Raw genomic sequence first — 26111 nt, 5'->3', positions numbered from 1 at the left:
TAGTGCTCTGATGGAAACACAAGAACCAGAAAGAGAGAACGATATCAAATTTCGACATTGTACAAATCACCTTGATAAAACATTAGATAGCCCAGCATTGTTTCCAGCGATAGCAGAGCAAACTTTAACTTATTTAGAAAACTATAGTTATTGATTTCCTATCAGCAATTGGTGCTGTGCAGAGTCTGAGCTTTGTTATAGTCATGATGGCAAGCTAAACACACTTCTGCTGCCCAGTAAATGAAAAAGACAACTCCTGGATTCATTTATATGGTAATAGCTCTATCTTCTACCTATTGTGGTATGCCAGTGGCAAATCACATGGTTAAATCTGGGCGCATTTGTTCAGGAATGGAACAGAGCAAACTTTTTTGAGTTGAGCAGTTGGTACCGTTGGGTGAGCACATGCTTTCTTTGGCTGCCAGGAAAGGCAGCCCGAGCTAGGAGATGAAAGGCTCACATCCGTTCTGAAGGGGACAGAGTGGCTAATCCCCCTCCAGCCCCTGGATACTCAGTCCCTTAAGCTGCTCCATTTTCTCCCTCCAGGAACAAATAACACTTTCCCACTTACAACAACTTTCACAGGATTACAATGCAGATCTCTCCATGCCATGGAGACAAGTGAACAAAATGTGAAACTGGATGACAAAATAATAATAAACTCACAAGAGCTCTGAAATGTCATCTTTAAAACTTTGAGATCTGAAAAACTTTCACAAATGAATGTGCAAGAATTCATCATCAAAACAAGAACAGCTACATTTAAGATTTACTTATAGCGAGTACCATTCAGAAAAAACATATGTCTTTTTAAATAAAATAAGTTATTCTGTCCTGTGTTATGCCGTCCAAAGACATGCAACTTGTGGGGATAGGTTAATTGGATAATCCAAATTGCCACTAGGTGTGAATGGTTGTCTGTCCCTATGTGTTAGCCCTGCGACAGACTGGCGACCTGTCCAGGGTGTACCCTGCCTCTCGCCCTATGACAGCTGGGATAGGCTCCAGCGCCCCCCGCGACCCTGAAAAGGATAAGCGGAAGCGAATGGATGGATGGATGGATGGAAGTTATTCTGATAAAAACTGTACTTACTGTCATCTTTTCCTTTGCGGTCATGTATTTCCAAGCCTGTGCTGCCAAGTGGTGGCAAGCTCAGGTCTGTAGGAAAGGTTAGGCCACTTATATTGTCCTCTGACAGCTGATACATCTGTCTCTGCATGGGTTGCAGGTGCCAGTTTAATCCAAAAAGGTGCATGGCTGAAATGTGAAATATAAGACAATTTCAGAATTTATTCATGCTAAGAACCATTTTAAAGTTGGATTATAGCTAAGCTGAAAACGTATAACCTTAATGTTCTCACAGAACTATTATTATTTGCTTCTTTTTCATTTTGCTTAATATAATGAAGGTGTCAGCTGCAAGGTGGGAAGAGGAAGTACATAGAATAAGGAACAATAGCTGGTTTAATGGTTAACAGGCTTTTTCGCAAAATGCTGAGTAGTAAAATCACAAGATGAATGCTATCTTGACCCCATGGGACAACATCTGTCTCACCACACCAACACTGGAGTACCATTTTTTCCAAGCACATTACCGTTACAGTCCCCTGCAAAACTAGGGGACGGTTAGGACAAAGAAAAAACAAATCAGCAGGGAGACACCAGGGGTGTTTCAATGTGAACAGACTGAATGAAGCACACGGATATTTTACAAGGTCGACAAAAGAAATGTCCTTTGGAACAATGGCACTAAAGCGCAGGACAGACGGAGGAGGGGCCGACCATGACAGATTACCAATAAAAGAATGGACAAGGCAAGCTTAGCAAGGCAAAAGCCAATATTGAAGTAAACAGTCAGCAGAAAAGGCCAAGAAACTCGATATAGCTGTTTTATTGTTTAGCTGGTTCTCTTAAGCTCCTCAAGGATATTATAATGCAATTAAATTATGAGGAGAGAAATTAACTGACAATTTTACAGCACAACGCTGTTTTCTTCATTTCTGTTTCCCCTTTATAAGCGCACAGAGTCATGTCCATAAGCATTTCAGGATTATTCATACAAAACAGATAATAATAACATTAATAGCTCACAAAACAAAAGTCAAACTGATTTCTTGTAATCTTTTTGCTGGGGAGAAATTTGATAGTCATTTTATAAGATTACGGCAAGAACTAAGAATAACAATGACTGTGACAGAAATTTGTTTGTCAATTTACTGCATTTACTCGAAAAAGAATCAAAATGAGAATAACGAGACTAATGTTTGTACTGGTCTGGATTTCGCTTACAACTAACTTTATGTACCCATTTTCTTAACTGCCTGAGTAGATTAGTGTTACCAGGGGGATGGAGCCCATCCCATCTGGCATAGGTCAAGAGATGTTGGTACTCCCTGGACAGGTGACCAGTCCGTCACAGCGAGACAGACAAACATGTCTTTGGACTGTGGGAGGAAACCCACGCTAGCACAGAGACTGGAGTTTGCACCAAGAATCAACCTGCTATCAGATAAAAGTGGTTACCACTGGTTACCATAATAATAATAATAATAATAATAATAATAATAATAACAATAACAATAATAATAATGAAGCGGGAGAATACATTATTTGAAAAGGGTCCTCTACAACTATACAGTTCCAGCATTAGCTCGTTAGGCCACGGTCAGAAACCCTCCAAAAACAAAGGACTAGAAGATGATTGTGTCTTCATCAGAGTAAAAACAAAAGGGTTTTAGACACAAATCCGCCGGTTTGCATCATTAAGCAACTGGCATTATATTAAGTCTAGAACTGCATGCGCATGATGTATTTAAGAGTCCTTAATAATTTATTCGGCACACTTGTTAAGCAGTACCAAATGCTCACTAAAATATTTGCATGGATTTGTGAATAAAGACAACAAGCAATGGAGTGGTTATCAGGGAAACCACAATGCAAACATTCCCTAACATGATAAAAGTTCATCTTCAATACCAGCATCTGTTCTGTGCATGCCCAGTGCTTGTGGAAGTGACTGTGTCTGTGGAAGGCAACCATAGAAGAGACAGATGGCTTTATTTGCCATTTTGTAAGTTCCAGAATGACATTCCTTTGATTTGTAGCTCAACACTGACTGGCAAAATGGAAAGAGTCAGTGTACGTTGCTGAACAATCACAAAGTCACCAGGCACAATGTCGTTCCAAGTGTCCTAGTAATCACGTCTTTGTGAGCCCCGTTCTTCATCCCATCTGTCCCTGAGGCCCCTAATGGAAAATGGTTAAAGAGCCTCCCTCTCCCATCCTTAAAGATTTACTTCAGCGCCTTCGTGGTATCTATGATATGCAGAGCACTGGACCTGAGCCAGTGGAGAGGCCTCCTAATTTGGTTTTGCTTGCCTTTCAAACTTTGCAAACACTGTGCAATGATAGTAATATGGCTGCTGCAACTGCCTGCAAACTAAAGACAGGTAGTAGGAATAACAAGGTACTTCTAACATGACAGCCGCTGGCACTGACACGCTGTGTCTACATTCCAATGATGCCGCTGACCTGTCACGAGTATTGTGCTTTATAGGACTGTCCATTTTGTCCTGAGCACATGTTGTGCCTTCCTTTCACTTATCAGGAAGTTGAGTCACGCCATGTGCCAATTAGGAGGCAGAGGTACTGTAGTAGAAGACTTCTCAGCCAATCTGAGGAAGTCAAACCGTATTGCTATCTGTGATTTGCCACAGAAATTTCAGTGTTGCTTAGTTCAGTGCAGAAAAAAATATTAATGCCAGCTGGGATGGAAAAAAGACATCACATCAAAGCATCCATCCAATCTGAGTGCCTGATGGAACAAAGAAATTACCAAAAAGCTAAGACCTTGAGCTAAAACCTGCAAAAATTCATATTGATGCTTTTTTCTGATGTTCTGTATAAATCATGTTTAAGTGGTAAAATGAATACTTCCAATTGTTGCTCTTTGAATTTAAACACAATCTGTCTGTTTCTCTATACCTGTGTTCTAACTAATGTTTGTTAATATACCAAAAAAGCACATATTATGTAGTTGTAAATGCAATGACTAATTGATACTGCATAGGACAAAGAAAAAAAACAATAGTATATTCAAATATTACTGTAGCACAGGTGTTTATCATTACACATAAATATAGGACTTTGAATCTATATTGTGTATTCTAGGATTAAATCAAAAAGGGGTTTCAACGAAGGGAAAAAACGTTTTTTGGCTGTGGAAAATAATTCACTATAAAAGTAATTGATTGCTAAGATATTGGGAGGTATTGAAAGACATACAAACAGGTATGACCGGGGCTACAGAGCCTTTTACCGGGTTGGATGACCTTAAAGTCTAACAATAGATGGGGACCAGCCTAATTGTGCTTAGTTAGATACCCAGGGTGAATGGAAGGGAACACAAGAGGATACTGATGACCTTAAAATGAGAAATATATAAAAATGTGCTAATGAGAAAGCAACCACTGAGACAATATGGTGGCACCTTAAACTCCCAACCTTTTTGCACTTCAAAATGTTCCAATTTACACAGCTGTGAAAAAATAAAACTGTGCTACATGTCAAAACATCTGTCACAAGGCATAACTGGGTTCATTAGACATCTCACCCAGAGTTCCCAATTACAGACCTCAATAATTAATTGCACTTGGAATTAAATGTATTTTCTCATCAAGCTTTTAATTAAATATGACCCACGTTCTTGATTTGAAATTCTGATCTTAGGGTGAGGCTTGGTCTCCAACATGTTTACTTGTGGTGCATTGAGAGATGGCCTGAGCTTTGCAGGCTATAATTACAGAGTCTGATTAAGCACCATCAGACTGATGGGGATCTTTGGCTTTTGGCCAGGTCACAAGCAGAAGACACAAATTGTATCTCTACTTTAAAATCCAAATTACACCGGTGATGCCAAAAGAAAACCAAACTAAAATTGGTCATATTAAATTGCCTACCAATTTAAAACAAGTAGATGTAGATAATATGAGCAGCAAACAGTTTGCGTGTGTTTTTTTTTAACACCAGCACAGTTCAGTTTAAATGGTTCTGGTAACAAAAATAATAATCACATTTTAGTTTGTGTGTTCTTAAAGAGAAGAATTAATGATAGCTTTTGTGGTTGTTACTTCCTAATGTGTATCTACAACAAATAACCTTCATAAAATGTAACTCCCTTGTGACACCCAGCAGAACTATCAAGATTTCTTTCATCAACTTCATGCAAATGAACAGCGTTCTCGCCATCCTTCACAATGAATTATTCCTTTTTCTATTTAAGACTTAAATTCAACAGTGTAGCCATCTGTATATTAAGCAGAAATTCACAGTAAACCAGATGTACATAATATGGTAAAAATAAATTAAACGGAAATGTGTATCAACTCCTTTTTTTATTTGTGGGTTACAGTGATCTTTCATTACTTAATTACAAAAGCTGTTGCTTGTTTTTCATTCCAATCAGCAGACTGTTGGAAATATCTGCTAATCAAGGCAATGACAATATTTAAATTCACAATTCAAACAAACCTTTTTGTGAAATTTTAAATGACTTCTCACTGTAATACAGAACCTCTGACACTTTGTTTCAAACATGATCTTTTCTCCTTGTTCATGAACCCCAAACATAGCCTAGTTTATAGTAATAACTCAGTCAACCTGTAGCTTACTTAATTTAGACTGAACTCCAAATATGTTGTTAGTGACCTTGAATGTACCAACAGGGCTGCCACTGGCATTTAATTTATCCACAGTTTTACGAATCCTTCTACTATCCAAGAACAAAGACATTAGCTTCATACGTTATAGTTAGCTAAGTTCTAAAAACATTTGCTCTCCTCTAGAAATTCTCCATATGTCAAGATGTGGCAAATTAAATTGTTGGGAATGATTGTTTTAAACATCAGGAAGTTGCTTTGTGACAGTCTGAAGCTGAAGCGAGATCGCTTGATTGATATGGAGATTGCTTACAGGAACCCCCCACATATACTTTAATATTTTATCCTTTCATTTCTGTCTTTTTGTGATTATTTGCAACCAAAATGCTGTGTAAACACTTCTAGTGTATATAGATCACAGAAATGAAAACAGTATGACTGGATATGAATATCAATGCCTTAGGGGAGGACAGCAGTCAAAATGAGCAGAAATGATTTAATAGCAAAACTTATCTGATAGTCCTTACCCAGCTGGGACCTGAGAATGCTGTTTAGGGAATCTTAAATGAAATAAGATGAATATTCTAAATGTGCAGCCCTCTCTCGTGTGATGGCTGATGTCTTATTAATTTATTTCACATCCTGGCTATTCGCAAGAGCAAGACACTGGATTGCCTGTCTGCAGATTCAGTCAGTCCAATCTATGAATGATAATGTTTCTTTAGACAAATTGTGTGGGCAAAGAGTCAATCTGTGAGTCCCTATATAACCATGCTTATATAAGGTGCAGAGGACAGATTCATCACTATTGAAATGGATGACAGAAGGAAATGATAAAGTATGTATTCATCCTATGTCTGCATTCAAGTGAGGGGCGGGGTTTGGAAGTGACTGACAGAGGTATACGTCTTGGTGTATGAGAGTGTCAGAGGTGACTCACCGATGAAGTAGGCTAACAGGAACAGCAGTGTTACTGAGATGAGGATGGCACTGAGAGCAGCACATTTCCAGTTGCAGTGCTTATAGGGTTTCTTCAGGCTGAAGGCAGGTCGAGAGAAGGTGTTTCGAGGCAAAGGTCGTGGAGGAGGCGAGTAAACTGTGCTGGAGGTCAAAGGGTATCCTGGTGAAGTTGTGCAATACATTGGTGATGTTCCACCTGGTTTGAATAGGAAGTGCCTGGGAAAATACATTTGCTTGTTAGTTCTAACAGAAACACTAGGTGCTCATGACCATAACGTTGCAGGTTACTGTCTATCCAGGTACGGCCCTTTCCAGTGGTAAGTAATACCAAGCACATTCAGTAGTGTTACCATAGTCATGCTAGATTAGTGAGAAAACTAAGGCATTTCGGGTTGAAACAGCTGAAACTGTGAATCTATATTAAATCTCTTTCAGAGGACGAGTGACCACAGCTGGCTCTTGTTTATATATTCCATCCGTTGCGAGAGGAGTAATTCCCCGTAACCATGTGTCAAGGCTACGTAGAGGAGAGATACATTATATAAGGTTTCAGCATGGAGTTGAGCAGATTTATTCGCCCTTGAAGAACATGGCTGGCTATCTCAGAAAACGTGTACAGCTACATGTCCAAGTGCCGGATGATCAGCCCATCAGAGAGCCAGTGGCAGCGGCACTGTTGTCAAGGCCATTTTACTGACAAGCATACAAGAAGCTCTCGAGCAACAGTGACATGAGCGTGATTGAATGTCATATTACAATGTATGATGTGGAAAGTCACCGAGACTATATTTTATTTATACATATCAGGACAGATCTCTCACATGTCCTATTCAAGCAACAGGAGACAGCATGGGCAACTGTGTTCCACACAGCAGTCGTGTTTACCATTATTCAAAAGCAATACAATCCAACAATGTTACTCGATGCAAATTGTTAGTTGTATTAAAACAGGGAAGGGACAAATACAGCAAGGATTGTAACACTGCAGGAGATGTACACAGATGATTGACAGTGTTTCAAAACAGAGGATGCTCGATGGAAAATAGTGCAGGCATCTATTGTTTTCATGGCAAAGCAGATCCTGACAGTAGTCTGAGCCAGATAGCAAACATGCAACATACCCGTCGTTGTACGAGGCATCGTGGCGTGCTGATGCCAGAATGTCCATCTCAATGAGGTTGTCCTGTAAAGTCTCTAGGAATGTCTGCTTTGCTATGTTTCTACACACAGGTGGAAAGATGGATATGAAGCTAGTGTGAGACATGCGTGCAAGAAATACAGAAAGGCCAATACAACTTGTGATCACCAAGCAACATCAACAACTGACAAATGGAGCTCAAGATGGACAGTATGGGACAAAAAAACAAAACAACCAAGGCCCTTATGGAACTACTTCTACAAAGGTGTGACACAAATAACATCTACCTGTCTTATGCCCCTCATTTGGACACTGCCATACCTTGTTTTGTACGAGCCCTGCCCTTCTCTGCAAGCGTCTTGCTCTTCTCTGATAAACATTAGAGTATTCTGGCTCCTTTAAGGTTGTGATTGGAAGAAAACAATGCATCACTTACAAATAAGAACCTTAAAGTCTATTACACACAAATACTACTCTAAGTCTAATGAAAATCATCACTGAGGTTTCATAGCCTTTATACTGATTAGTATCCTTAACTGCTACTTTTTCCCCCCCATTTAATGGTTGCTACATGTCTTAAAACACATTTTCAGCAAACATTTCTAGAGTCTCATGTCTCACTGCCCCCCCCCAAATGAGAGCTCTGTTCCATAAGGAAATACAGCAGCAATGCAATGGAGAAATGAACTGTCCACATGCAATGGGCAGGCTGAACACGTTGCATGGTACAAGAGAAAGGCTTTGTTTTTGATCCCAGTCTCCTCTGCGGCCAGCAGTAAAATCTGTTCATAGTCTTTAAAGCTTGTGTTCTAGGGAAGAATGCTACTTTTAACGAAGAAAGAAATACTTGGCAGAAACTTGGCAGAAAAAAAATGGTGAAGCTGGACAGGGCCAACCAACTGCTGGCATTTTTCCAGTGCTAAAGCACGGCAGAAATATACCAGTGCTGAATTTATCAGTGCAATTAAATTTCCCAAAAGTGACAAGAGAGGGCCATTTTAATACTATTAACTTAGTAAAAGTGACATTTAATATTGCAGGGTCCATGCGGATATTGCTAATGGTTTCAGTTTCCTTATTGGAACTTTGCTAGGTGTCATTTTTTTCCTTCAATGCAATAGGTTATACAGACTCGATTCTGTATGTGATTTCAGCAGCACTCTAGCCTCTCCTCACCATCTGTTTTCTGTTCCACAGGGAATACCTGTACGGGATTAACTGGAGCTGGATGATGTGTAATCATTCATTATACAACTAACTGTCCTTCTACCAGCTGAAATTGATTCTCATTTTCCTGTTGACTGAAGCGTCTCACAAAAACTGAAAGAGGAGACAATAAGTCTGTTCAAGACTGGTTTCTTAGCCACGCCAAATTAGCTATTAGCTATTTTCCTGTCAACAGCTATTTAATTTATGGCAATGTATTTTATCACACAGACCAGTGGTTTTTAATAAGTTCTGAATATATTAAAAATATTGGCAACATTTAAACTGAGGACGCTGTTATGTAACATTTTCAAAAAACAGAAGAAATAAATTACAATATTCAAACCTTAACTTTTGTACATAAAGCTATGCGGCAGCTAAGAACAAATAGCTACTGTTACTTGTGCACACTTTCTGAGCTGATTTTTTCGAGTCAGAATTCAGAAAAATGTTCAGAGAAAGCGATATAAATGGAGGAAAGAAATTCTGTCCTCTCTCAGCTCATCATAGTTTACTGACAGAATCTGAGCTGACCAACCAAATTATAATAAGCCTGAACAGTACTTGTCTAACAGCTTGACAAGATCGATATCAATCATTATTCAGTGACACCTTCACTAGGGTACTACCTGTTCTAAACAGTATAAATATATATGAAGAATCCACCTGTCATTGGCCAGAACTGTGGGTTTTGCTCATTCTTGATTATTTGTTATAACACTTTTACCTATAAGAAACAGAAATGCAATTGCTGCATTTATTTAAATTTACAAACTATTCACTTTTATATATAATATAATATAATATAATATAATATAACATCATGGTATGCGCAATTTTTTGTCATTGTGATCTGTTGTTTTTAGCCTTAACTGCTTTGAAGAGATAATTGCAACAGTTATAAAACAAAGGGTTTTTTCTTTGTTCTCCATAACAACTTACTCAAAGGGTTTATTTAAGGAAATGTGCCGCTGGTGATGTGGCGATTACTTTTTTCTTTTTACTATTAGCAGACTAAATTGATATCTTGGAAGGTTGAGAAAATTCTGCCTCAGTATTCCTAATTTCATACCGCCTTGCAATAAGACCATCCAAAGAAACACCAGATATTCCCTTTGTTACAATAACACTTGACAGACCTACTTCACACAAGGGCCTCCTATTGAGAAATACTAGAGAAATGAATGCTGATTAATATGAAATAAATAAAACTCAGGGCTGAAGTGGAGGGGCTACGAAGCCTGCTCACGGGAGCCTGAATATAATTTGGTATTATCCAACATGATTGTAATTACTCTGCTGTTTAAACTCAATAGCTTCCCCTGTTAGGACTCCTAGTATTAGGCAAACCAAAAGCACCACTTTTCTCTTGTTTGCCACAAAATCATGTTCATCACAAATATAGGCCTTTGCCCCTAGCAGGATATTTTCCATTTTATTGCTTTGCTCCTTGTTAGCACTGTGGTAATTTAATATGGAGCGGACAGCAGGAACAAGAGGAAACACCAAGTTCAATGGCACCAGCTCAGCTCAAGTCTTCCAGATGCCAACTTCTCTATACATTGTCTGAGAGACAAACTACACAGTACCTTGTTTCCAGGGGGATGTTGCTGTTAAGTAGCCAGTTGTCCTGTGCACTGCCAGAGTCTTGACCACTGGCGGGACCCTCAGGAGGAACGGAGCTGTCTGTGGGCGCAGGACTTGGGTTGCTCCGTGGTGTGTAGTTGCTCCTATTCAAGGAGTTAATAGAGGCTGCATGGTGCTGATGATTGGGCGAGTGGGAGTGGGAGAGTGGTAGAGGAGGCGTCCGCAGCCGAGAGTGATTTTGAAAGGCTCCGTCTGAAAGAAAAGAAAAAAAAACAGAAAAGAAATAAAACATGGAACAGATATTTTAAAAGAATAAAAATTCGACTCATTTACTGTTTGCTTTCAGGCACTTTTGGGTTACCTTTGAAAGCACCATCAAAGACAGCCAGATTCAGTTTGTTTGCCAGCATAGCAAGAATATGGCAGCTCCTTTGAGGATGCACATTCCAAAAGGTTTGTGAAAGCAAGCTCATGTGTGTAAACTAACTGGTTAAGACAAATCCAAAGCTTATTTCCTCCAGAGTGACCAGATCTTCATCCAATAGAGCACCTTTGGGATGTGGTGAGATGAGAGACTCACATCAAGGAAATCTGCAGCAAGTGTGTGATGATGAATATGAACCATAATCCCTGAGAAAAATGTTTCCAGTATGTTGATGAATCCATGAAGAGTTAGGGCAGTTTTGAAGGAACTTGGTAGTACCAGGAGCCTGGACTTATCATCACAAACTGACCAGTGAGTATAAATTAACACCAAAAACTACTAAGTTTTTCACCTTTTCACTTACCAACAAAAAAACGCAGTTAAAAAAGTCGTACTTCTGCTCATTATTTCTCTAACTGACCTCTATCAGAGTGTTCTCTCTACCTCCCACAGAGACCTGTGACAGTTTACTCAGATCAGACACTGACTCCTGTGTAAACAGATTAGCTGGCCTCTTCCTGAAACACACCAATTCACTGGGCTTTTCTGAATTTGCATTTAGCGTTTTTTTGAGCATGCACAGTTTTTTTTAAATAAACAATACTTTGTTTGCCTCCAAACTTCAATCCCGTAACTGCCGCAGCTTAAGTGAAACACATTCATGATTTGATCCAGATTTAATCAACCAGAGTGACTCCACTGGTTATGTACCATTTCAAAGCTTTTAGCAGGAAAATTTGCTCTTTTTTCTTTTCTTTTTTTTTTTTTTAACCAACTATATTGTCACTTTTTTAAGAGGATTTAAAACTATTAGATATGAAGTCTAGAAGGAGAAATTGTACCCTGTGGTTTTATATTCACTATTTGATAGTGTGCAATTCATGAGATAGAGGACCAATGTCTGTATGCACTCTGTATCCATTTATTTCCACATCTGCTAAGCCATTCATCAATCAATGAACTCCCGGCTTTACACAGAGTGGCTTTTCTTTATAGCAGTAAGCCTCCTTTATTTCACAGATATCCACAACACTAAATTGCCAATTTACAGCAGAGAGAGCAGAATACAGACACACACAAAGCTTATTTTGTATAATCAGCTCCTTCATTAAAGCGATACCTACTCATGCCAGTCAAGAAGCTTAGAGTCATTTCAGATATTTTTAGGGTCAGGAACATGAAGCTCTGATATCAACATGTGTCAATCAAAGCAGGCACAATAAGAACTTTTAAGGTGCACACTGGGTATTCAGAAAACATTATTATTAAGCTTCAATGCTTAGGTCTAGTCTGCAAAGTGGGTATAAAGTCCTTTGTGTTCAGAGGTGGCATGCTAAATAATGGCTCAGCAAAAGAAATCAACACAAAATGTACCATGCTGTATTAAGCAAGCCTGTTTCTTTTCAGGATTTAAACAAGCTGTTGCTTTACAAGGCACTAGGTAATTTTATACACAGTTTCATATTGTTTCAGTCTAGTGTTTCTGTTTCTGTTTCTTTACGTTCCATTAACTATCACCAAAAAAAAGAGAAAACATTTAAATTTTCACCTGGCTCAATGCCACGTAATCTACATATTTTCTAATGTAAAAGAACCGCTGAAAGAAGTAATTGCTATATGATGCATTTGCTGCACTGACAGATGGTCGGCTACTAAGTTCTCCACTTCTGCACAATGTTGCCTCTGTGCTTAGTCGAGACAGTGAAAGAGAAGCACACCACAGTCGTTATCAGCAGTGGACTAGTGTGAGGTAAAGCCACACGGTTGTTGATGATCTCCTTCCTGCTCAGTAATGTAACTGATTCCCAAAAGCCATTAATAAGGATATGCTAATTAGTTACAGGGACACCACAGATACTCTGAGAAATATATCACAAGGACAAATGCATCGCTGCTCTGGAATGCATTTACTTTTAGGTAAACAAATACTTTACTTCCTACTGTATGACCATCAAGTAAATGTAGGGCAACAAGTAATTAATTCCTCTAACATATTTTTGTTCCACCTGGGGACCATAGAAACAGTCCCCAGTGTTATAACAAGGCTCTTAAGAGCTTTGCTACAACATAAAAAATTACCACGAAAATAAATTGGTGCACATCAATATATCATAAACTTAATATAAGTATAAATTAATACAAGTATGCAGAATGCGCTTGCAGTGTATAGTTAGGACTACTGCCTCTTTTGTTCGCTCTGTTTAAAGACCACAGGAGGAACATATTTGAAATATACTTTCTGAAGTCTGAGCTACTCTGATATTTAGATTTAAATTTACATTTTAAACCTTAATGTATCAACAGTTTTAAAACTGATGGAAAATAATTCTGGTTGGGTATTCCACCTTTGACCTTCCCTTTGGATACTGTAACACAGAAAAGCCATCTCTAAATTCAAGACAGCAGTTGCAAAAAATCAGCGACTGAAAATCTTCTGCAGCCTTTAATCAAACCTTTGATCATCATATGCCCCCTAAAACAATTTCCTTTATTGTGTTTTCACTGATGCATTCCCTTCTGATGAGCTGCTGCCTGCTGAGACCGATTCTTCATCGTAGCTCTTCTTCTAGCACCTGGCAGCCACTGCTCTGCTTTAGCTGTTTGCTAACTATTAATGAGTTATACGTTCAGGATTGAATATAGGTCTGAAAGAACATGTAAATTTCTAACTTTAATTTTTCTATTTCTTTTTAAAATGCACATATGTAAAGGCAATTTCCTTCTAAAGTAAAATTACAAAGCTGAAAATGTTTTTTGTTTTTTAACTCAAGTCTGTACTTTATGGCCCAGTAGGGGGTCAAGGTCCACACGTTTGCCAATCTAAAAATCTGTTTTGCAGTACAACCAAAATTATATGCACTACAATGTTTTTATGAACCTCGGAGAACCCTGAAAGCTGCAAATTACAAAAGATAATTTAGCATGCACAGTCCACTCCAACTGTTTTATTGGCTTTTTGAGAAGTTTTCCCAAACCTGCCAACCTGTTTATATATAAGCAATTCCCAGCACGCTGCACAGTAGAACAGATTATAATAAAGAGAAAGATAAATGCTCGTCGCACCTGGCTCAACAGCCCGGCAGAAAGTCATTCTTATTTTTCTGAAAAGAAACAGAAAGACAAGAAACGCGTCTGAGACCAAGCACAGTGAAACATGACCCCCACAGATGTGGTGATTCAGCAACAATTATTCACTACTATCCAAAGGATGCAAGAAAATAAATGGTTTTCTATTGAACTGCTTTGCACAACAAAATTGGCACAAAAGAAGATTAATTTGTTATCAGAGAGTCAGAGAAGGACTTTGTTACCATAGCCAAACTTTCACAGGACATTCAAAACAGAAGCCTAAAGATACCCATTCAGTCTGGGAATGTGGCATATTCATTTTTCTTTCTAACAGATGTATGCACTGGTTAAGGCCTCCTGATGCTTTTCTAGACAAGTAATTAAGGCAAATCCACTTCATTAGCTACGACCTCACCCTGCACTCTGAGAAATAAGAGAGATGTCTAATGGTGGAATGTTATAATTACTGGGAGACTGCTGTCCCATTTGTAGAAAAATAGTGACACAAAACTCAGGGAAAGATTAAATAAAAATTAATGGTTAATGTTCCACAAACAAGTAAAATAAAATAAAAAAATTAAAATTAAAAATAAAAGAATACAAAATAATTCAAACTCATTGTAATATTTCTACTAATGTAAAGTTACGATTTTTACTTAAGGATTAGAAATCTTGGTTATTGAGAAGTCCTGGGTATGTTCATTTACTCATGAGCTACTGTATTGAGCTTGTTAATGAAATACTCAGAGTGTATGCAGTAGCCAAACTTTGAATTTTACTCTCGACAACAACAACAACAATAAAATCGACAACCAGTCACAGCAGAGCATCCCTTCATCTGGTCCAATTTAGCACTAAATGAGCCAACAAACCAATAAGAGCAGACTGGGATTTTTGGGTTGGCTGCCTTGGCATTTGAGACGGAAAATAGGTGTTTCTGTGATGAGAAAATTCTGTGCTATGTAAACCTTATATGGCACTAAAATAAAAGTATTAACTTATACGTTATATAGCATTATATCAGCTCTTTATTTCAGTGGATACAGTGGATATATATAATAGACTGAATCAATATAATACCAGATTTTGTGCTTGCAGTGTGTGTCATTTGCCACATTCGGCAAATCACATACAGAGGCCAGGTTCTCAATTTACCACTCGGTATAAAGACCTGGGTTGCGGGATGTTGTATTTCTGAACAAGGACAGTGGATGAAATCTATGGCAGTGATGGTCACACCTGATGAAATAAAATGATATGACATGCTCCAAACACCCGATCAACGCATTGAGGTGTGAGCTATTCGATACAGAATTAATCAAAAGCTATCAAGCGCCCAGATAAATCATTAAATCTTGCTTACTGCTACATCTCCTATGGCTAATCACAGGAGCAAAATTTCCAGTTGAGTACCATTTGTCTATAAAAATACAAATAGAATTTGTCACGAAGGCAGTGAAGCTGCACACTCTACTGACTCTCAGAGGCTGGTTCTCTCTGCTGGACTTGCTTTTTCTTATGACATTAGAGAAGTCTGAATGGAAGATACATGAGGGAATTTCAGCTGTCTTTGCTGGACCCATTTGAGAGGTAACAGGTGCCGAGAACAACGTGATGTGTTTAGCGCTCAGTCCTCCACTCGCTCTCTATGGAAAAATAGGGAAAAAACATATTGGATTGTGACTATAATTTCACCTTCATCACCGAGGTAGAAAATGTTGATATTTTAGAAATATAAGATCCCCAAACAAGCTTTTGCAAAGGAGGCAAGTAAGTAGAAAAGACTTGATGGAAGCAAATATATTTATCCAAAAAATATATGTGGTTGTTTTTAATAACACAACAAAAAAAATATTAGTAACATAATTCAGAAAAATCTAGTTTTACAGCAATTTAATCTATAAGGATTTGCTTGCAAATGCTTCTCTCACCCTGAGATCTAATGGATTTTCTGTCATTCCCTGAGCTGCCTTAGAAAGAACAAGACAAGTGTTTATGTATGCTCTGTTCTGTGTGTCACTCTGCTGCAAATCCATCAAGAGGTTGGAGATTTTGTTAGATGGCACAGATGGTCTCCAATCATCATGCAATGGAAGTAATGCATCTCACTTTATGTCAATGAAAGGAAGATATGTAGGTATGCAAAATGCATTATCCATAGTCCCTGCACGCTGACGGACAGCAAGTTGAATGGAACTGGACAAATTGTCTGTTGACTCTAGTTCATTGATAACTTGAAGCTATTACTAAGAGAAACCAATTTCTTTTTATATGTCAGTAAAAAAAAAAAATCAGATCCTCAGAAAAACAGGGGCAAAGCATGGCAGTGCCATGTGCAGCTCATTAAATTATTATTTAGGCTCAGATAGTTTTATTCCTCACGGTGTCTGTGGCTAAATTACTTTCTGGTGTGACCTCTTTTAACCACATTTCTCCGTCCTTGCAGACGCAGCGGGATGATTAAGCAGTTCAAATGAAGACTTATTTGAATTCACACACAGCTATGTCCCTGGGCCTTCTGTCCGGCTCAGCATTCCTGCTTGGTCAGCTGTGCGGTGGTGGTGGTGTGCTGGCCCTTTCACCAGGGAGCCCGGCTGCGCTGAAAGCTAACACTGACCGACCCCATGCTGTTTTGCATTAAGAGATGCTAATGCTGGGAGTTTGCAGTGTCTCAGATCTTGTGGCTCAGTGTGGCAGCGGGATCTCACTGGCAGTCTCCTCGGGAAGAAGCCCCTCAGAGAAAGCTGAGGGCCACAGTGAAACACATGCTTCATAAAAGAACTGCAGGCTTCAGCGAGCAGCCTCATCAGCCTTAGAGAAACTATTGCTCAGTGTTCCTCTAGATAAAAGCAGGACTCCCCCCACCCCACAGGGAAAAAAAGGGAAATAAATAAACACTGCTGCCTTGAAAGCTACTAATGTGAATAATGATATAAGATAAGATAAGATAGAACTTTATTAATCCCTCGGGTGGGTTCCTCTGGGAAATTCGACTTCCAAAAAGCACAGCAACGACCGAAGTTACAGTTACAGAATTGTTATATATATATATATATATATATATATATATATATATATATATACACACACACACACACACACACACACACACACACACACACACACATATATAAATACAGAGACAAATATAAATAAAATATACAAAGGGGATAAATAGAATAAATAGGAATAAAAAATAAAAATACAAGTGAATTGCACATTTCAAGTATTGAGTCTAAATATGCTGCTGAGAGTGTTTACTTGTTCAAAATCTAGCAGAACATTTTAAGTCCTGTATGGGGGCTCAGAGACGACCTTGAGCAAATGTAATTTTAAGTGATAAAAAAAACCACCTGTTTTCTAGAGCAACAGATATACTGTGAGACAATTATTTTGGCATGCAAATTTTCTGTGGTTGTTTGCTGCCAATAATAATGTTATTTATTTATTTATTTATTTTGCTACAGTCTGTTAACCCTGACTTTGAATTTGTCTTCTACAACTGACCTGCATTAAAAAAAAGATCTGATTTGATATTCCAGTCATTTTTGCCATGGTGGCTTTTAAATTACCTTTTTTTTTGCTCATGCAATTCTCACTGAAACCTGAGATGCATGCCAAATTCACATTTACATTTAGTAACATGAAACCTTTTTTATCCATAAAAAGAGAATAAAACAGAAAACATTTGAATTATTTTTCCAGATGTTTAATTAAACAAATATAGAAATGTGTAATCTGGTTAATTATATTGGCTATGTCATTTTGTGTATACAACACTCATGCACGCTCAATGGCAGATACATTTATGTAGCTCATGATAACATTGCCACTAATTATTTGACACAAACTACACAGACAGTTCTCCAAATTTGAATTTTAAAAGAAAATCTGCAAGACTATAGAATGACTGAAGAGACAGGCAACAAACAAGCTTACATAACTCATTAGGTGGTTTAAGTTAGCTGAAGAACGAAGGCTATTTCCTCTTATATAACACTACGTCGCTTCTTACTGTCAAACATTGTGTAGAACTAAATAATAACATTCATTAATGAAGAATCTCAAGCAAAGCCCATTTTGCCAAGCACTAAGCAATATTTACAAGTTTCTCAGAACAGACAAGCATGGAAATATTAAGAGCTCTGGTGTACTGTTATATGAAATTGTATATGAAGGGCACATAGAAACTTGCTCTACTTTGCAGTTTAACAATCAGTCCTACAAAACCTGAGATGACCAAAGCTACTGGTGGGGGACATTCCTCATCGGTAGTCTCCAACCCCTTACTGACAGCCAGAGGCCAACCTAAAAGATGTACCTATGCAAATCAGTGTCATTGTTATGAGACAAATCTGCTGCTTTAAAGGCCATTCCCCCCACCCATGTCCCCTTCAGCACAGTCATGTCACTGTTGGGTGACCAGCATGTTGCTACTGGGGAATTAGTGTTGAGATTTGCGATGGGATTAATAGCTCCTTCTCCGGGCTTTCTAAACAGGCAGCTGGGGTAGTTTGGAGCTCTGTGAGCTAACCCTTTAGTATTTGATTTGTAAGATTGATCAGATATTTCAATTTTTTGAATTTTCCTTTGGGTTTACTCCACCAGTAACAGATGTACAGTAGCTGAAAGACATCGACATTAAAACAACTCTAAAGCATCTTATTTAGCATGCAGATGTGAGTGATAAGTTTCATAATGTTTCATAAACACAAAGAAATAACTTTTTATACTGAAAATGAAGGTCTAAGCAAAAGTCTCTGAATTTGTAGCAACCAGAATAGTACAATGCAGCAACAAACAAATAATATATGACCATAATTTCAGCCTCTAGACCAGCCAAATTACATTTACCTGCACACACAACTCATGCAAATAAAAAAGATATATCATTATAACTGAAAGTTAACTACTGATAGTGTGAATAACATAGTCTGACTGCTGCTTGGTAAACATACTGTAAATATTTTACACTCACTACATTTCTGTCATCTCCTAACACCATGTGAGTCTGTCAGTCTGAGTGAGTGTTAAGTTAACAGCAGGAGACATTGCGTTTCATGAGGAATAATTAGCTGACATTTATTAATAAGAAATCATGTTGGGACTCTTTAGACTCAATCTAGCTCAAAAACCATGTTTTGCTATGCTATTTAAATAAAAAAAAATGACAGTGTTTATTTTAAAACTGTTTTAACATAACTTCAGACCACTCAGACTTCAGAGTAGGATATGGCAAGGACTACATTTCAGTACTTCAGTACTGTCTCAGTACTGTCTTTTTTGTATTTCTTGTCTGAGGTGTGGAGGTTGCATGCAGTTGCTTTTGAGGGATTTTTAGATGGATACTCTCACCATCAAACATTGAAATTGAAGAGAAATATCTGTGACAAATATCTCCTGCTGAACCAAAATCGTCCATCTCTTTGTGTGAGGCTCTGAACTTTGCAGACCTTGCTTCAGAGAGTGCTGTGCATTTCCTGAGGCTACATATCGACTCAAATGTTTCTACTCTCTCTCATGGTGCTCAGAAAAAAGGGACATTTTCTTGCCTATAGCCATCCACATGACCTATAACACAACATATCCAGGAGCAGGGGAAGGCTAACCTCCACAAAGCAACAGTAGTTTGAAAACCAACTCACCATCAGCAGTAGCGGTAGCAGGAGCATACAGGTTCCCTGAGCCAGTTTTAACTAAGAATGAATTGGGGCCAAACTCATCCTCAGAGTCAGAGTCCTGGGCTGGCTGAGCCGCACAGTTACCTAGCAACCCTCCCTGGCTCTCATTGGCTGCAATGGAAGGGGGAGGGTAATGGAGCTGCTCAACAGGGGAGGAGGAGGCGGATGAACAATGCAGCGGAGGACCTGTGGACCACAAACAGAGACAACACATGGGGGGGAAATGAAACACACCCAAACACAGGCAACATCACACAGAAGCAGAACACACACACACACACACACACATGCAAGACTTAACTCTGACACTTCAAAAACAAACAGGGACACATCTGCCTTTGTCTCCGCCACCTCATCCCAGCTGGGAAGAACAATACAAACAGCTGAAATGACTTTGAGATAGAATAGAAAAGGCAAATGCCTGGCACTGGTTTAGAGAAACAAAAACAACAAAACACCTTTTTGGGATGTTTAATGCAAAAAAGGGGGGATAATTACAGGTTACAATGCACAAATCCAAAAGCAAAGGGAAAAAAAACAAAAAGAGGAAAACAGAGGTGACGTGTTAGGGTGTATGGAAACATTACAGCACAGCAAATATGCATCCCATCAGGAGCCTGTCAAATTACTATGAATCTAAAAACTCCTCAAATTCTAAACAACCTCTCTTCACATCCGTTATCTAGCATAACTGCCATTCTCCAAACTACAAAAGTTACACTGAGAGATAAATGATTAGAGATCAAATTTACGCACTGTGCAGCAAGCATATGAATATGTCCCTCATTCTGGTGACTGTTAATACCCCCTCCTGTGGAAATATATAAAACCCCTGCCAGTCAAGAAATGAATCCAACCTGAACCAATCCTTCCTTTTTCGTATGTACACTGTGTCCATCTTAGCTTTTCTGCTTGTCAGTAATATAAAAAATAAAACAGCATAGTTGTCAGAGAGGTCAATTGCCTTTAAAGCATGAGTCATCTCGTTATATTTCAATATATTTCCATAACTCTTACATCTGAATATGGTACAGTTTTGTCTGTTAAGCCTTATTGGCTCCAATCACATGCTGTCAGGGAATGTTAAATCTCCACAAAGACCTCCTATTAATGTGTAATTAACTTTTGATGGAGCTCTGCAGTGCGCTGAAAATAACACTGCTTAAGTAACATGACTACAGCGCACAAAAGCCATCAGTATGGCGCTCTCCCCATTTTTCCATCAGTCCTACTGTCTTGATGTTGAAATTCCAGCTGACCTGATTGTCATTTATCAGGAGAGATGATTTTCGTCTATGTCTGTAATGATCCCTGAAGAGTATTAAAACACGACTCACTGACTCGCATCTAATTAGGAAACAATTAGTGATATTAACATATCAGCCACAGCCCTACACAAGCAGTAAACGTCCACTGCTTCAGAGAGTCACAGTTTGTGCTTTACACACACTTCACACCAGACACTTCATTTTTTTTCTCAACTCTCTAATGCCGGTTCAGTAATGGGTGCTGAGGCATAGTGGTCCTGCTGTGGGTTAATGGCCAAGACACTGCTGTGATTGAATGTGCAGGAATGTATAACGGCGAGAGGAAAAGCTGTAGCAAAGAGCATTATCACGGCTGATTCAACGGGATTCATCTAAGACATGTATTAGTATCAAAAAACAACTCTGTGCTGCTAAATCAAGTACCACTTGACAAGCTACTACCTGACGCTATTTAAGATCAACCGTAGGATTGAAATGCTTGACGGAAAATACAAAGATGAGCTGCACAAGGGTCTTGGACTGAATATTACTGCATTTTCCTCTAAGAGAGAATTCATCACTGAGACCAGAAAAGATTAAAGTCCTCTAAACATGGTCAAAGTCATAACGTAAATGAGGTCAAGGTAGTCATGTTCAGAAGCCATTACTCTTGCACACAAAGGTTCTACTGTCTCACTGCATTTCATTAATACTGCCTTATCCACACCACATCCACCTGAAGCCAGACACAAGGCCTCTGCAGACAGAAAGCCACAGCTTGAGATGGCCAGAGAAGTTTCTCTGGCTGCCAGAGTTGATTGCTTTTGCCTTCGCTCACTATATTACAGCAGCAAAAGGGAACCTTTACTTAGGACCCCTTGGACCATGCCCAACTGCTGTAGCTTCTGACAGCTTCAGGAAGTGCCTTTTACTGCCTAGTTTGTCCCAACTGCTAAAACAGATGACCACCCACTGCATTTAAGGTCTTAATCTACTCATTAGCAAGCCAATTACAAGAACAGGCAAATAAGTGTAATCTGTAGGTAAGGAAATCTGCTAAATACATTGTTGCTTTTAGTGCTTGCTCCCTATATAACTGCTGACAAAATGTATTTCAATAGATTTGGGTTGTTCTAAACTAAAGGAACCTACTAATAATGTAACATTCTTGCATTAAATGCATGTAACCCCCTCTGTAAACAAACATTCTAAAACCTTTTACTTTCAGTATCATTCAATTATATTCATTTTAATAACACTATTATTAAAAATGCTCAGATGTGTCAGAATAAAGTGTGAAAACAGAATCGAATGAATGGCTAATTATTTAAAATGATAATCTGACAAACACAACAGGTAAGGCTGAAACAGAGGAAGCAACAACACTACACAAGCGTAATGCTACACCACTTGGTGGATATGGGTGGATATAGAATATAGGTTTCATATGAATAAAAATACGCTTATATGAAATGGAATTTGTATAAAAGTTATGCAGTGAGTTATCAAAAGTCACTTGAAATCAGAAAAAAGACAAAAGCTGAAGCACTGTGAGGCTTTTTAAAAATAATAATTAAAAGATTTTATATGTTACAGTTCTACAGGTCAAAGAAAAAAAACTGTATGTGGTGTATGAATTACAGTCATGATCCTAGCAGCAGTATAAACATGCAAATGTATGATGAAAAAATTCGATCAATTCTTTTTATAATCCTACAGTTTAAAATAAATAAGCAAAAACTGACCAAAGACTAGTAATGGGCATGGGCTACATCATGCAAACGGGAGCATAAGATTCTTTGGTAGAATCACCTCTGTGTGTTTATACATCACTGCTGTACTTAATCATTAGCAATTATTAAACTATAGCTCTCACTCTCTCTCTTCATAGTTTTCCTTTTCTCCTGTCTCTTTGATCTCACCTTCATTACACTTTAAACTGGTCACAGCAGATTGTTGCCCCTCGCTGAAACTGGTTCTACTAGATGTTTCTTCCTCTTAAAAAGGATTTTTGTCTTCCCACTGTCTCCAACTGCTTGCTCATAGGGGCTGTGTGATTATCGAGGTTTCTTTCTTATATTGTAGGGTCTTTAACTTACAATAAAAGCACCTTAAGGTGACTGTTGTTGTGATTTGGTGCTATGTAAATGAAACTGTATTGAACTGAACTGAATTCAATTGTTAAACTGTTTAAGAAATTCACAAATCAACAAAAAAGAAGTTTGCATCTTCAGTGGCAGAGCTCCATGTCCATGCTCCATGAGTGGTGACATCACATCTGCACTCTGCCGCTATTCTGGGCTAAATCTAAATTTTTTACAGTAACTGACGAGTGCAGCACGAGGGGGTTTCCAAATGGGCAAGGCAAGTTTGTGAACAGTAGAAAGAACATATAGAAAAGAAAATCAAGAAAAGTTTGTTGTTTTTTTTAGCTGTTTTAGGATTTTTCATTTGCTTCATCACTAGTGCTCTGGCTGCACTAGTTAAAATTCCATTACACAGATCTTTGGGATCTGTGTAATGGAATTTTGTCAAGATGATGCTGTGCTTATCTGACTTACTTTCTATTTTTATTTAATTAGTTTATGCAAAATTTCTTTTTACCAATTTTCACCTTTACCTTTCTTAAACACTGTTTTACACTGCCTTTTTCAATCATTCTAGAGTTGGAAACTGTTACAGAATCTACCGTATACTGGTTCACAAATCCCTATAATAGCATCTCACCCTGCATTAAGCTTTAAGCTCTTTTTACACATGTGCTGCAGCCGTGAACTTCTCTACACCGGAGGTGCAAAGGAGAATGTAAATGTCTGAAACAGTAAGACGGGAAATTAGCCAGTCTTCAACTTGTCAGCTACCTAATACACCTACCTAAGTCCGTGTGATGTCTTATTGCACTGATGTACAAATAGTGCAGCTAATTGTCTGCTGTATTAGCTGCTAGTAAGAGAGTGTGTTGCCTCCCACACATTCTATCCAGGAAGCTTCCTCATCCAAAAAATAAATAAATAAATAAATAAATACAAATAAATAAATAAGACTACTTCCAGTAGTGCAGACTATCTCCTTCAATGTGCTACATGACAGTTCATGTGTGAAAATGGCTGTAGTGTAATAAATGTCACAAAATGGTGAAAGAAACAGTATTCACAGTGTCACAGGGTAAGGTGACAAACATGTAAGGCATCCAAATTGTGTGTTACTGTGTGTGTGTGTGTGTGTGTGTGTGTGTGTGTGTGTGTGTGTGTGTGTGTGAGTGAGTGAGAGAGAGAGAGAGAGAGAGAGAGAGAGAGAGAGCGAGAGAGAGAGAGAGAGAGAGAGACAGACAGAAATAAACACTATAAAAAAAAACACCAGGATAACCAATTTAAAATTACAGAAATAAAAAGCTGGAAAACTGATGATTTATTATTTAGCAATAATCAGCTATGTGCTATGTCACTCAAACCAACAGCAACATAAAAAGCATTTGTAGCCACACTTTCTGCTCCAGATCTGTTTGTATATTATGCCTCTGATTATTATGTGAGTTCAGAAGTGACTACAGACAAGCAAAGGCATTACCAAACATATTTAAGAACTACAACTATTATGTGTACAGACTGTAATGCACATTTTGGCCTTGAGAAGCTACGAAACTAATCAGAATGATTACATTTGTGCATGAATGAGAAGCAGAATCAGCACAAACAAAAAAAGAAAATTTATGTTTAAAAATTCCTTTATTTGAGGAGGCTTCACATGCTAAGAGAGAGGAAATGAAATCAGGTAAACAAAGAATGTAATTTAGAGGGAGGATGTAATCAAGTGAAAAGAAAGTCGAATAAGAAGAATCAACAGAGTCCTGATATTCAAACCTGTTTTCTCTCCAAACTTAACTAATCTTTCTTATTTTACCACCGACTGATATAAAAGTCGGAAGTTATACAGAGAAAATAAGACATATTCCTGGAGATAAAATGTGCCATTCTTCAGCTACGCAACATGATAAACCAGGTCTATGACTGCTTTTGTTAAATACAGCCACCACACAGAGGAAGGCTGGAGCAGACGAATGACTCCGTGATGAATGGAGTCACTCGTCTGAATTATGTTTACTTAAAAACTGCAGCTAAGGGCACTAAGCATATAGGACACAGAAGTATGACTCAGAGTCTCAGAGGAGACTGAGTGTCATCATCACATAGCTATTCTCTTTGTAAAATGCACATTGTGTTGAACAATGGTGGTCATATAAGACTGTAGTAAAGGTAGAATCATTTATTGTAATGCTAATCGTAATTTAATTTAATCACAGCATTGTACAATGATAATATGGCAACCCCGCCCCCAACCCAAAAAGGTCCAAAAAGCAAAAAAAATAGACAAATAGACAAAAAAGAACAAACAAGTAATATTATGTGTCAACAAATTGGCTTGGACAGTTGTGTGGTACCATTTGAACAGGAGTATGTGAAAGGTTGGCAGGTTGTCATTGGCAGATCAGTAAAATGTTATGTAATTTGCTCCTGGCACCAATTTTGTCATCCAGTGTAGGTGGAGTAGGATTCACTCCAAGATGTTATGCCATGAATAAAGCTTTTGTCATATTTTCGGCTGCTGAATTTTATCCTCAGCCATCATCAGCGGGCCTGATCGTGAATATTCTGATTTTCCCTGCTGCTGTAAGTGTTCCAACTGTGTTTAAACGTGGAGGTCAAATGGAAATGGACAGCTCTATTTTTTCTGTGTGCACATACATGCAAAGTGCTCGTCTCTACACCACAGTGGTTTTGTTCCTTGTCTGCACCTACTTGGCATTTTGCACCAATCTGCTGATGGTGGTTGGTGATGTTAGTGAAGTGCAATTTTCAGCATCTTTTGCACTAATCACAGTAAGGACCTAATCAGAAACATGCAATGGGTGCAGCACAAAGGCTCTGTACTGTTTACATCATTACTTGGAGAAGGAGCACCTTTAAGTTCTCCTCTAAATTTATGTCTAACAAATACGTATGTTTGCCGCTGTGCTCAACTTTAATTGTACTGTTGCCAATCATCAGTCATCTATGCACAGAGTTTTGTTATTTATTTTGATTTGATTATTATGTGCCAGATTTCACTTATGAAGGTCCTCCTTTTCTCTTGATTAGCTGTCT

The 26111-nt window shown here is 38.3% G+C and overlaps 1 protein-coding gene across 8 annotated transcripts in view; it reads right to left on the bottom strand.

Annotated features, from left to right (window-relative positions):
• The window catches only part of tenm4 (teneurin transmembrane protein 4), a 163804-nt gene that overhangs the window by 88396 nt on the left and 49297 nt on the right, over positions 1 to 26111 (bottom strand). For 3 of the 8 annotated variants that reach the window (XM_085381075.1, XM_085381074.1, XM_085381076.1), the window contains 6 exons: positions 19688 to 19909; positions 10552 to 10801; positions 8078 to 8152; positions 7740 to 7838; positions 6599 to 6834; positions 1094 to 1258 (listed from right to left, as the gene is read on the bottom strand). In XM_085381075.1, coding sequence (XP_085237201.1) covers positions 1094 to 1258; positions 6599 to 6834; positions 7740 to 7838; positions 8078 to 8152; positions 10552 to 10801; positions 19688 to 19909 — 1047 coding nt within the window. The remainder of the gene's footprint in view (positions 1 to 1093; positions 1259 to 6598; positions 6835 to 7739; positions 7839 to 8077; positions 8153 to 10551; positions 10802 to 19687; positions 19910 to 26111) is intronic. The other 5 variants (XM_085381077.1, XM_085381078.1, XM_085381079.1 and 2 more) reach the window with 4 other exon arrangements.

This window comes from Rhamphochromis longiceps, linkage group LG14, assembly GCF_057381845.1.
Source record: "Rhamphochromis longiceps isolate RC_006_pf linkage group LG14, R_longiceps_female_GT1.1, whole genome shotgun sequence".
NCBI lineage: Eukaryota > Metazoa > Chordata > Actinopteri > Cichliformes > Cichlidae > Rhamphochromis > Rhamphochromis longiceps.
The sequence above is the reverse complement of the archived record's forward strand: the minus strand, read 5'-3'. Positions and strand labels throughout refer to the sequence as shown.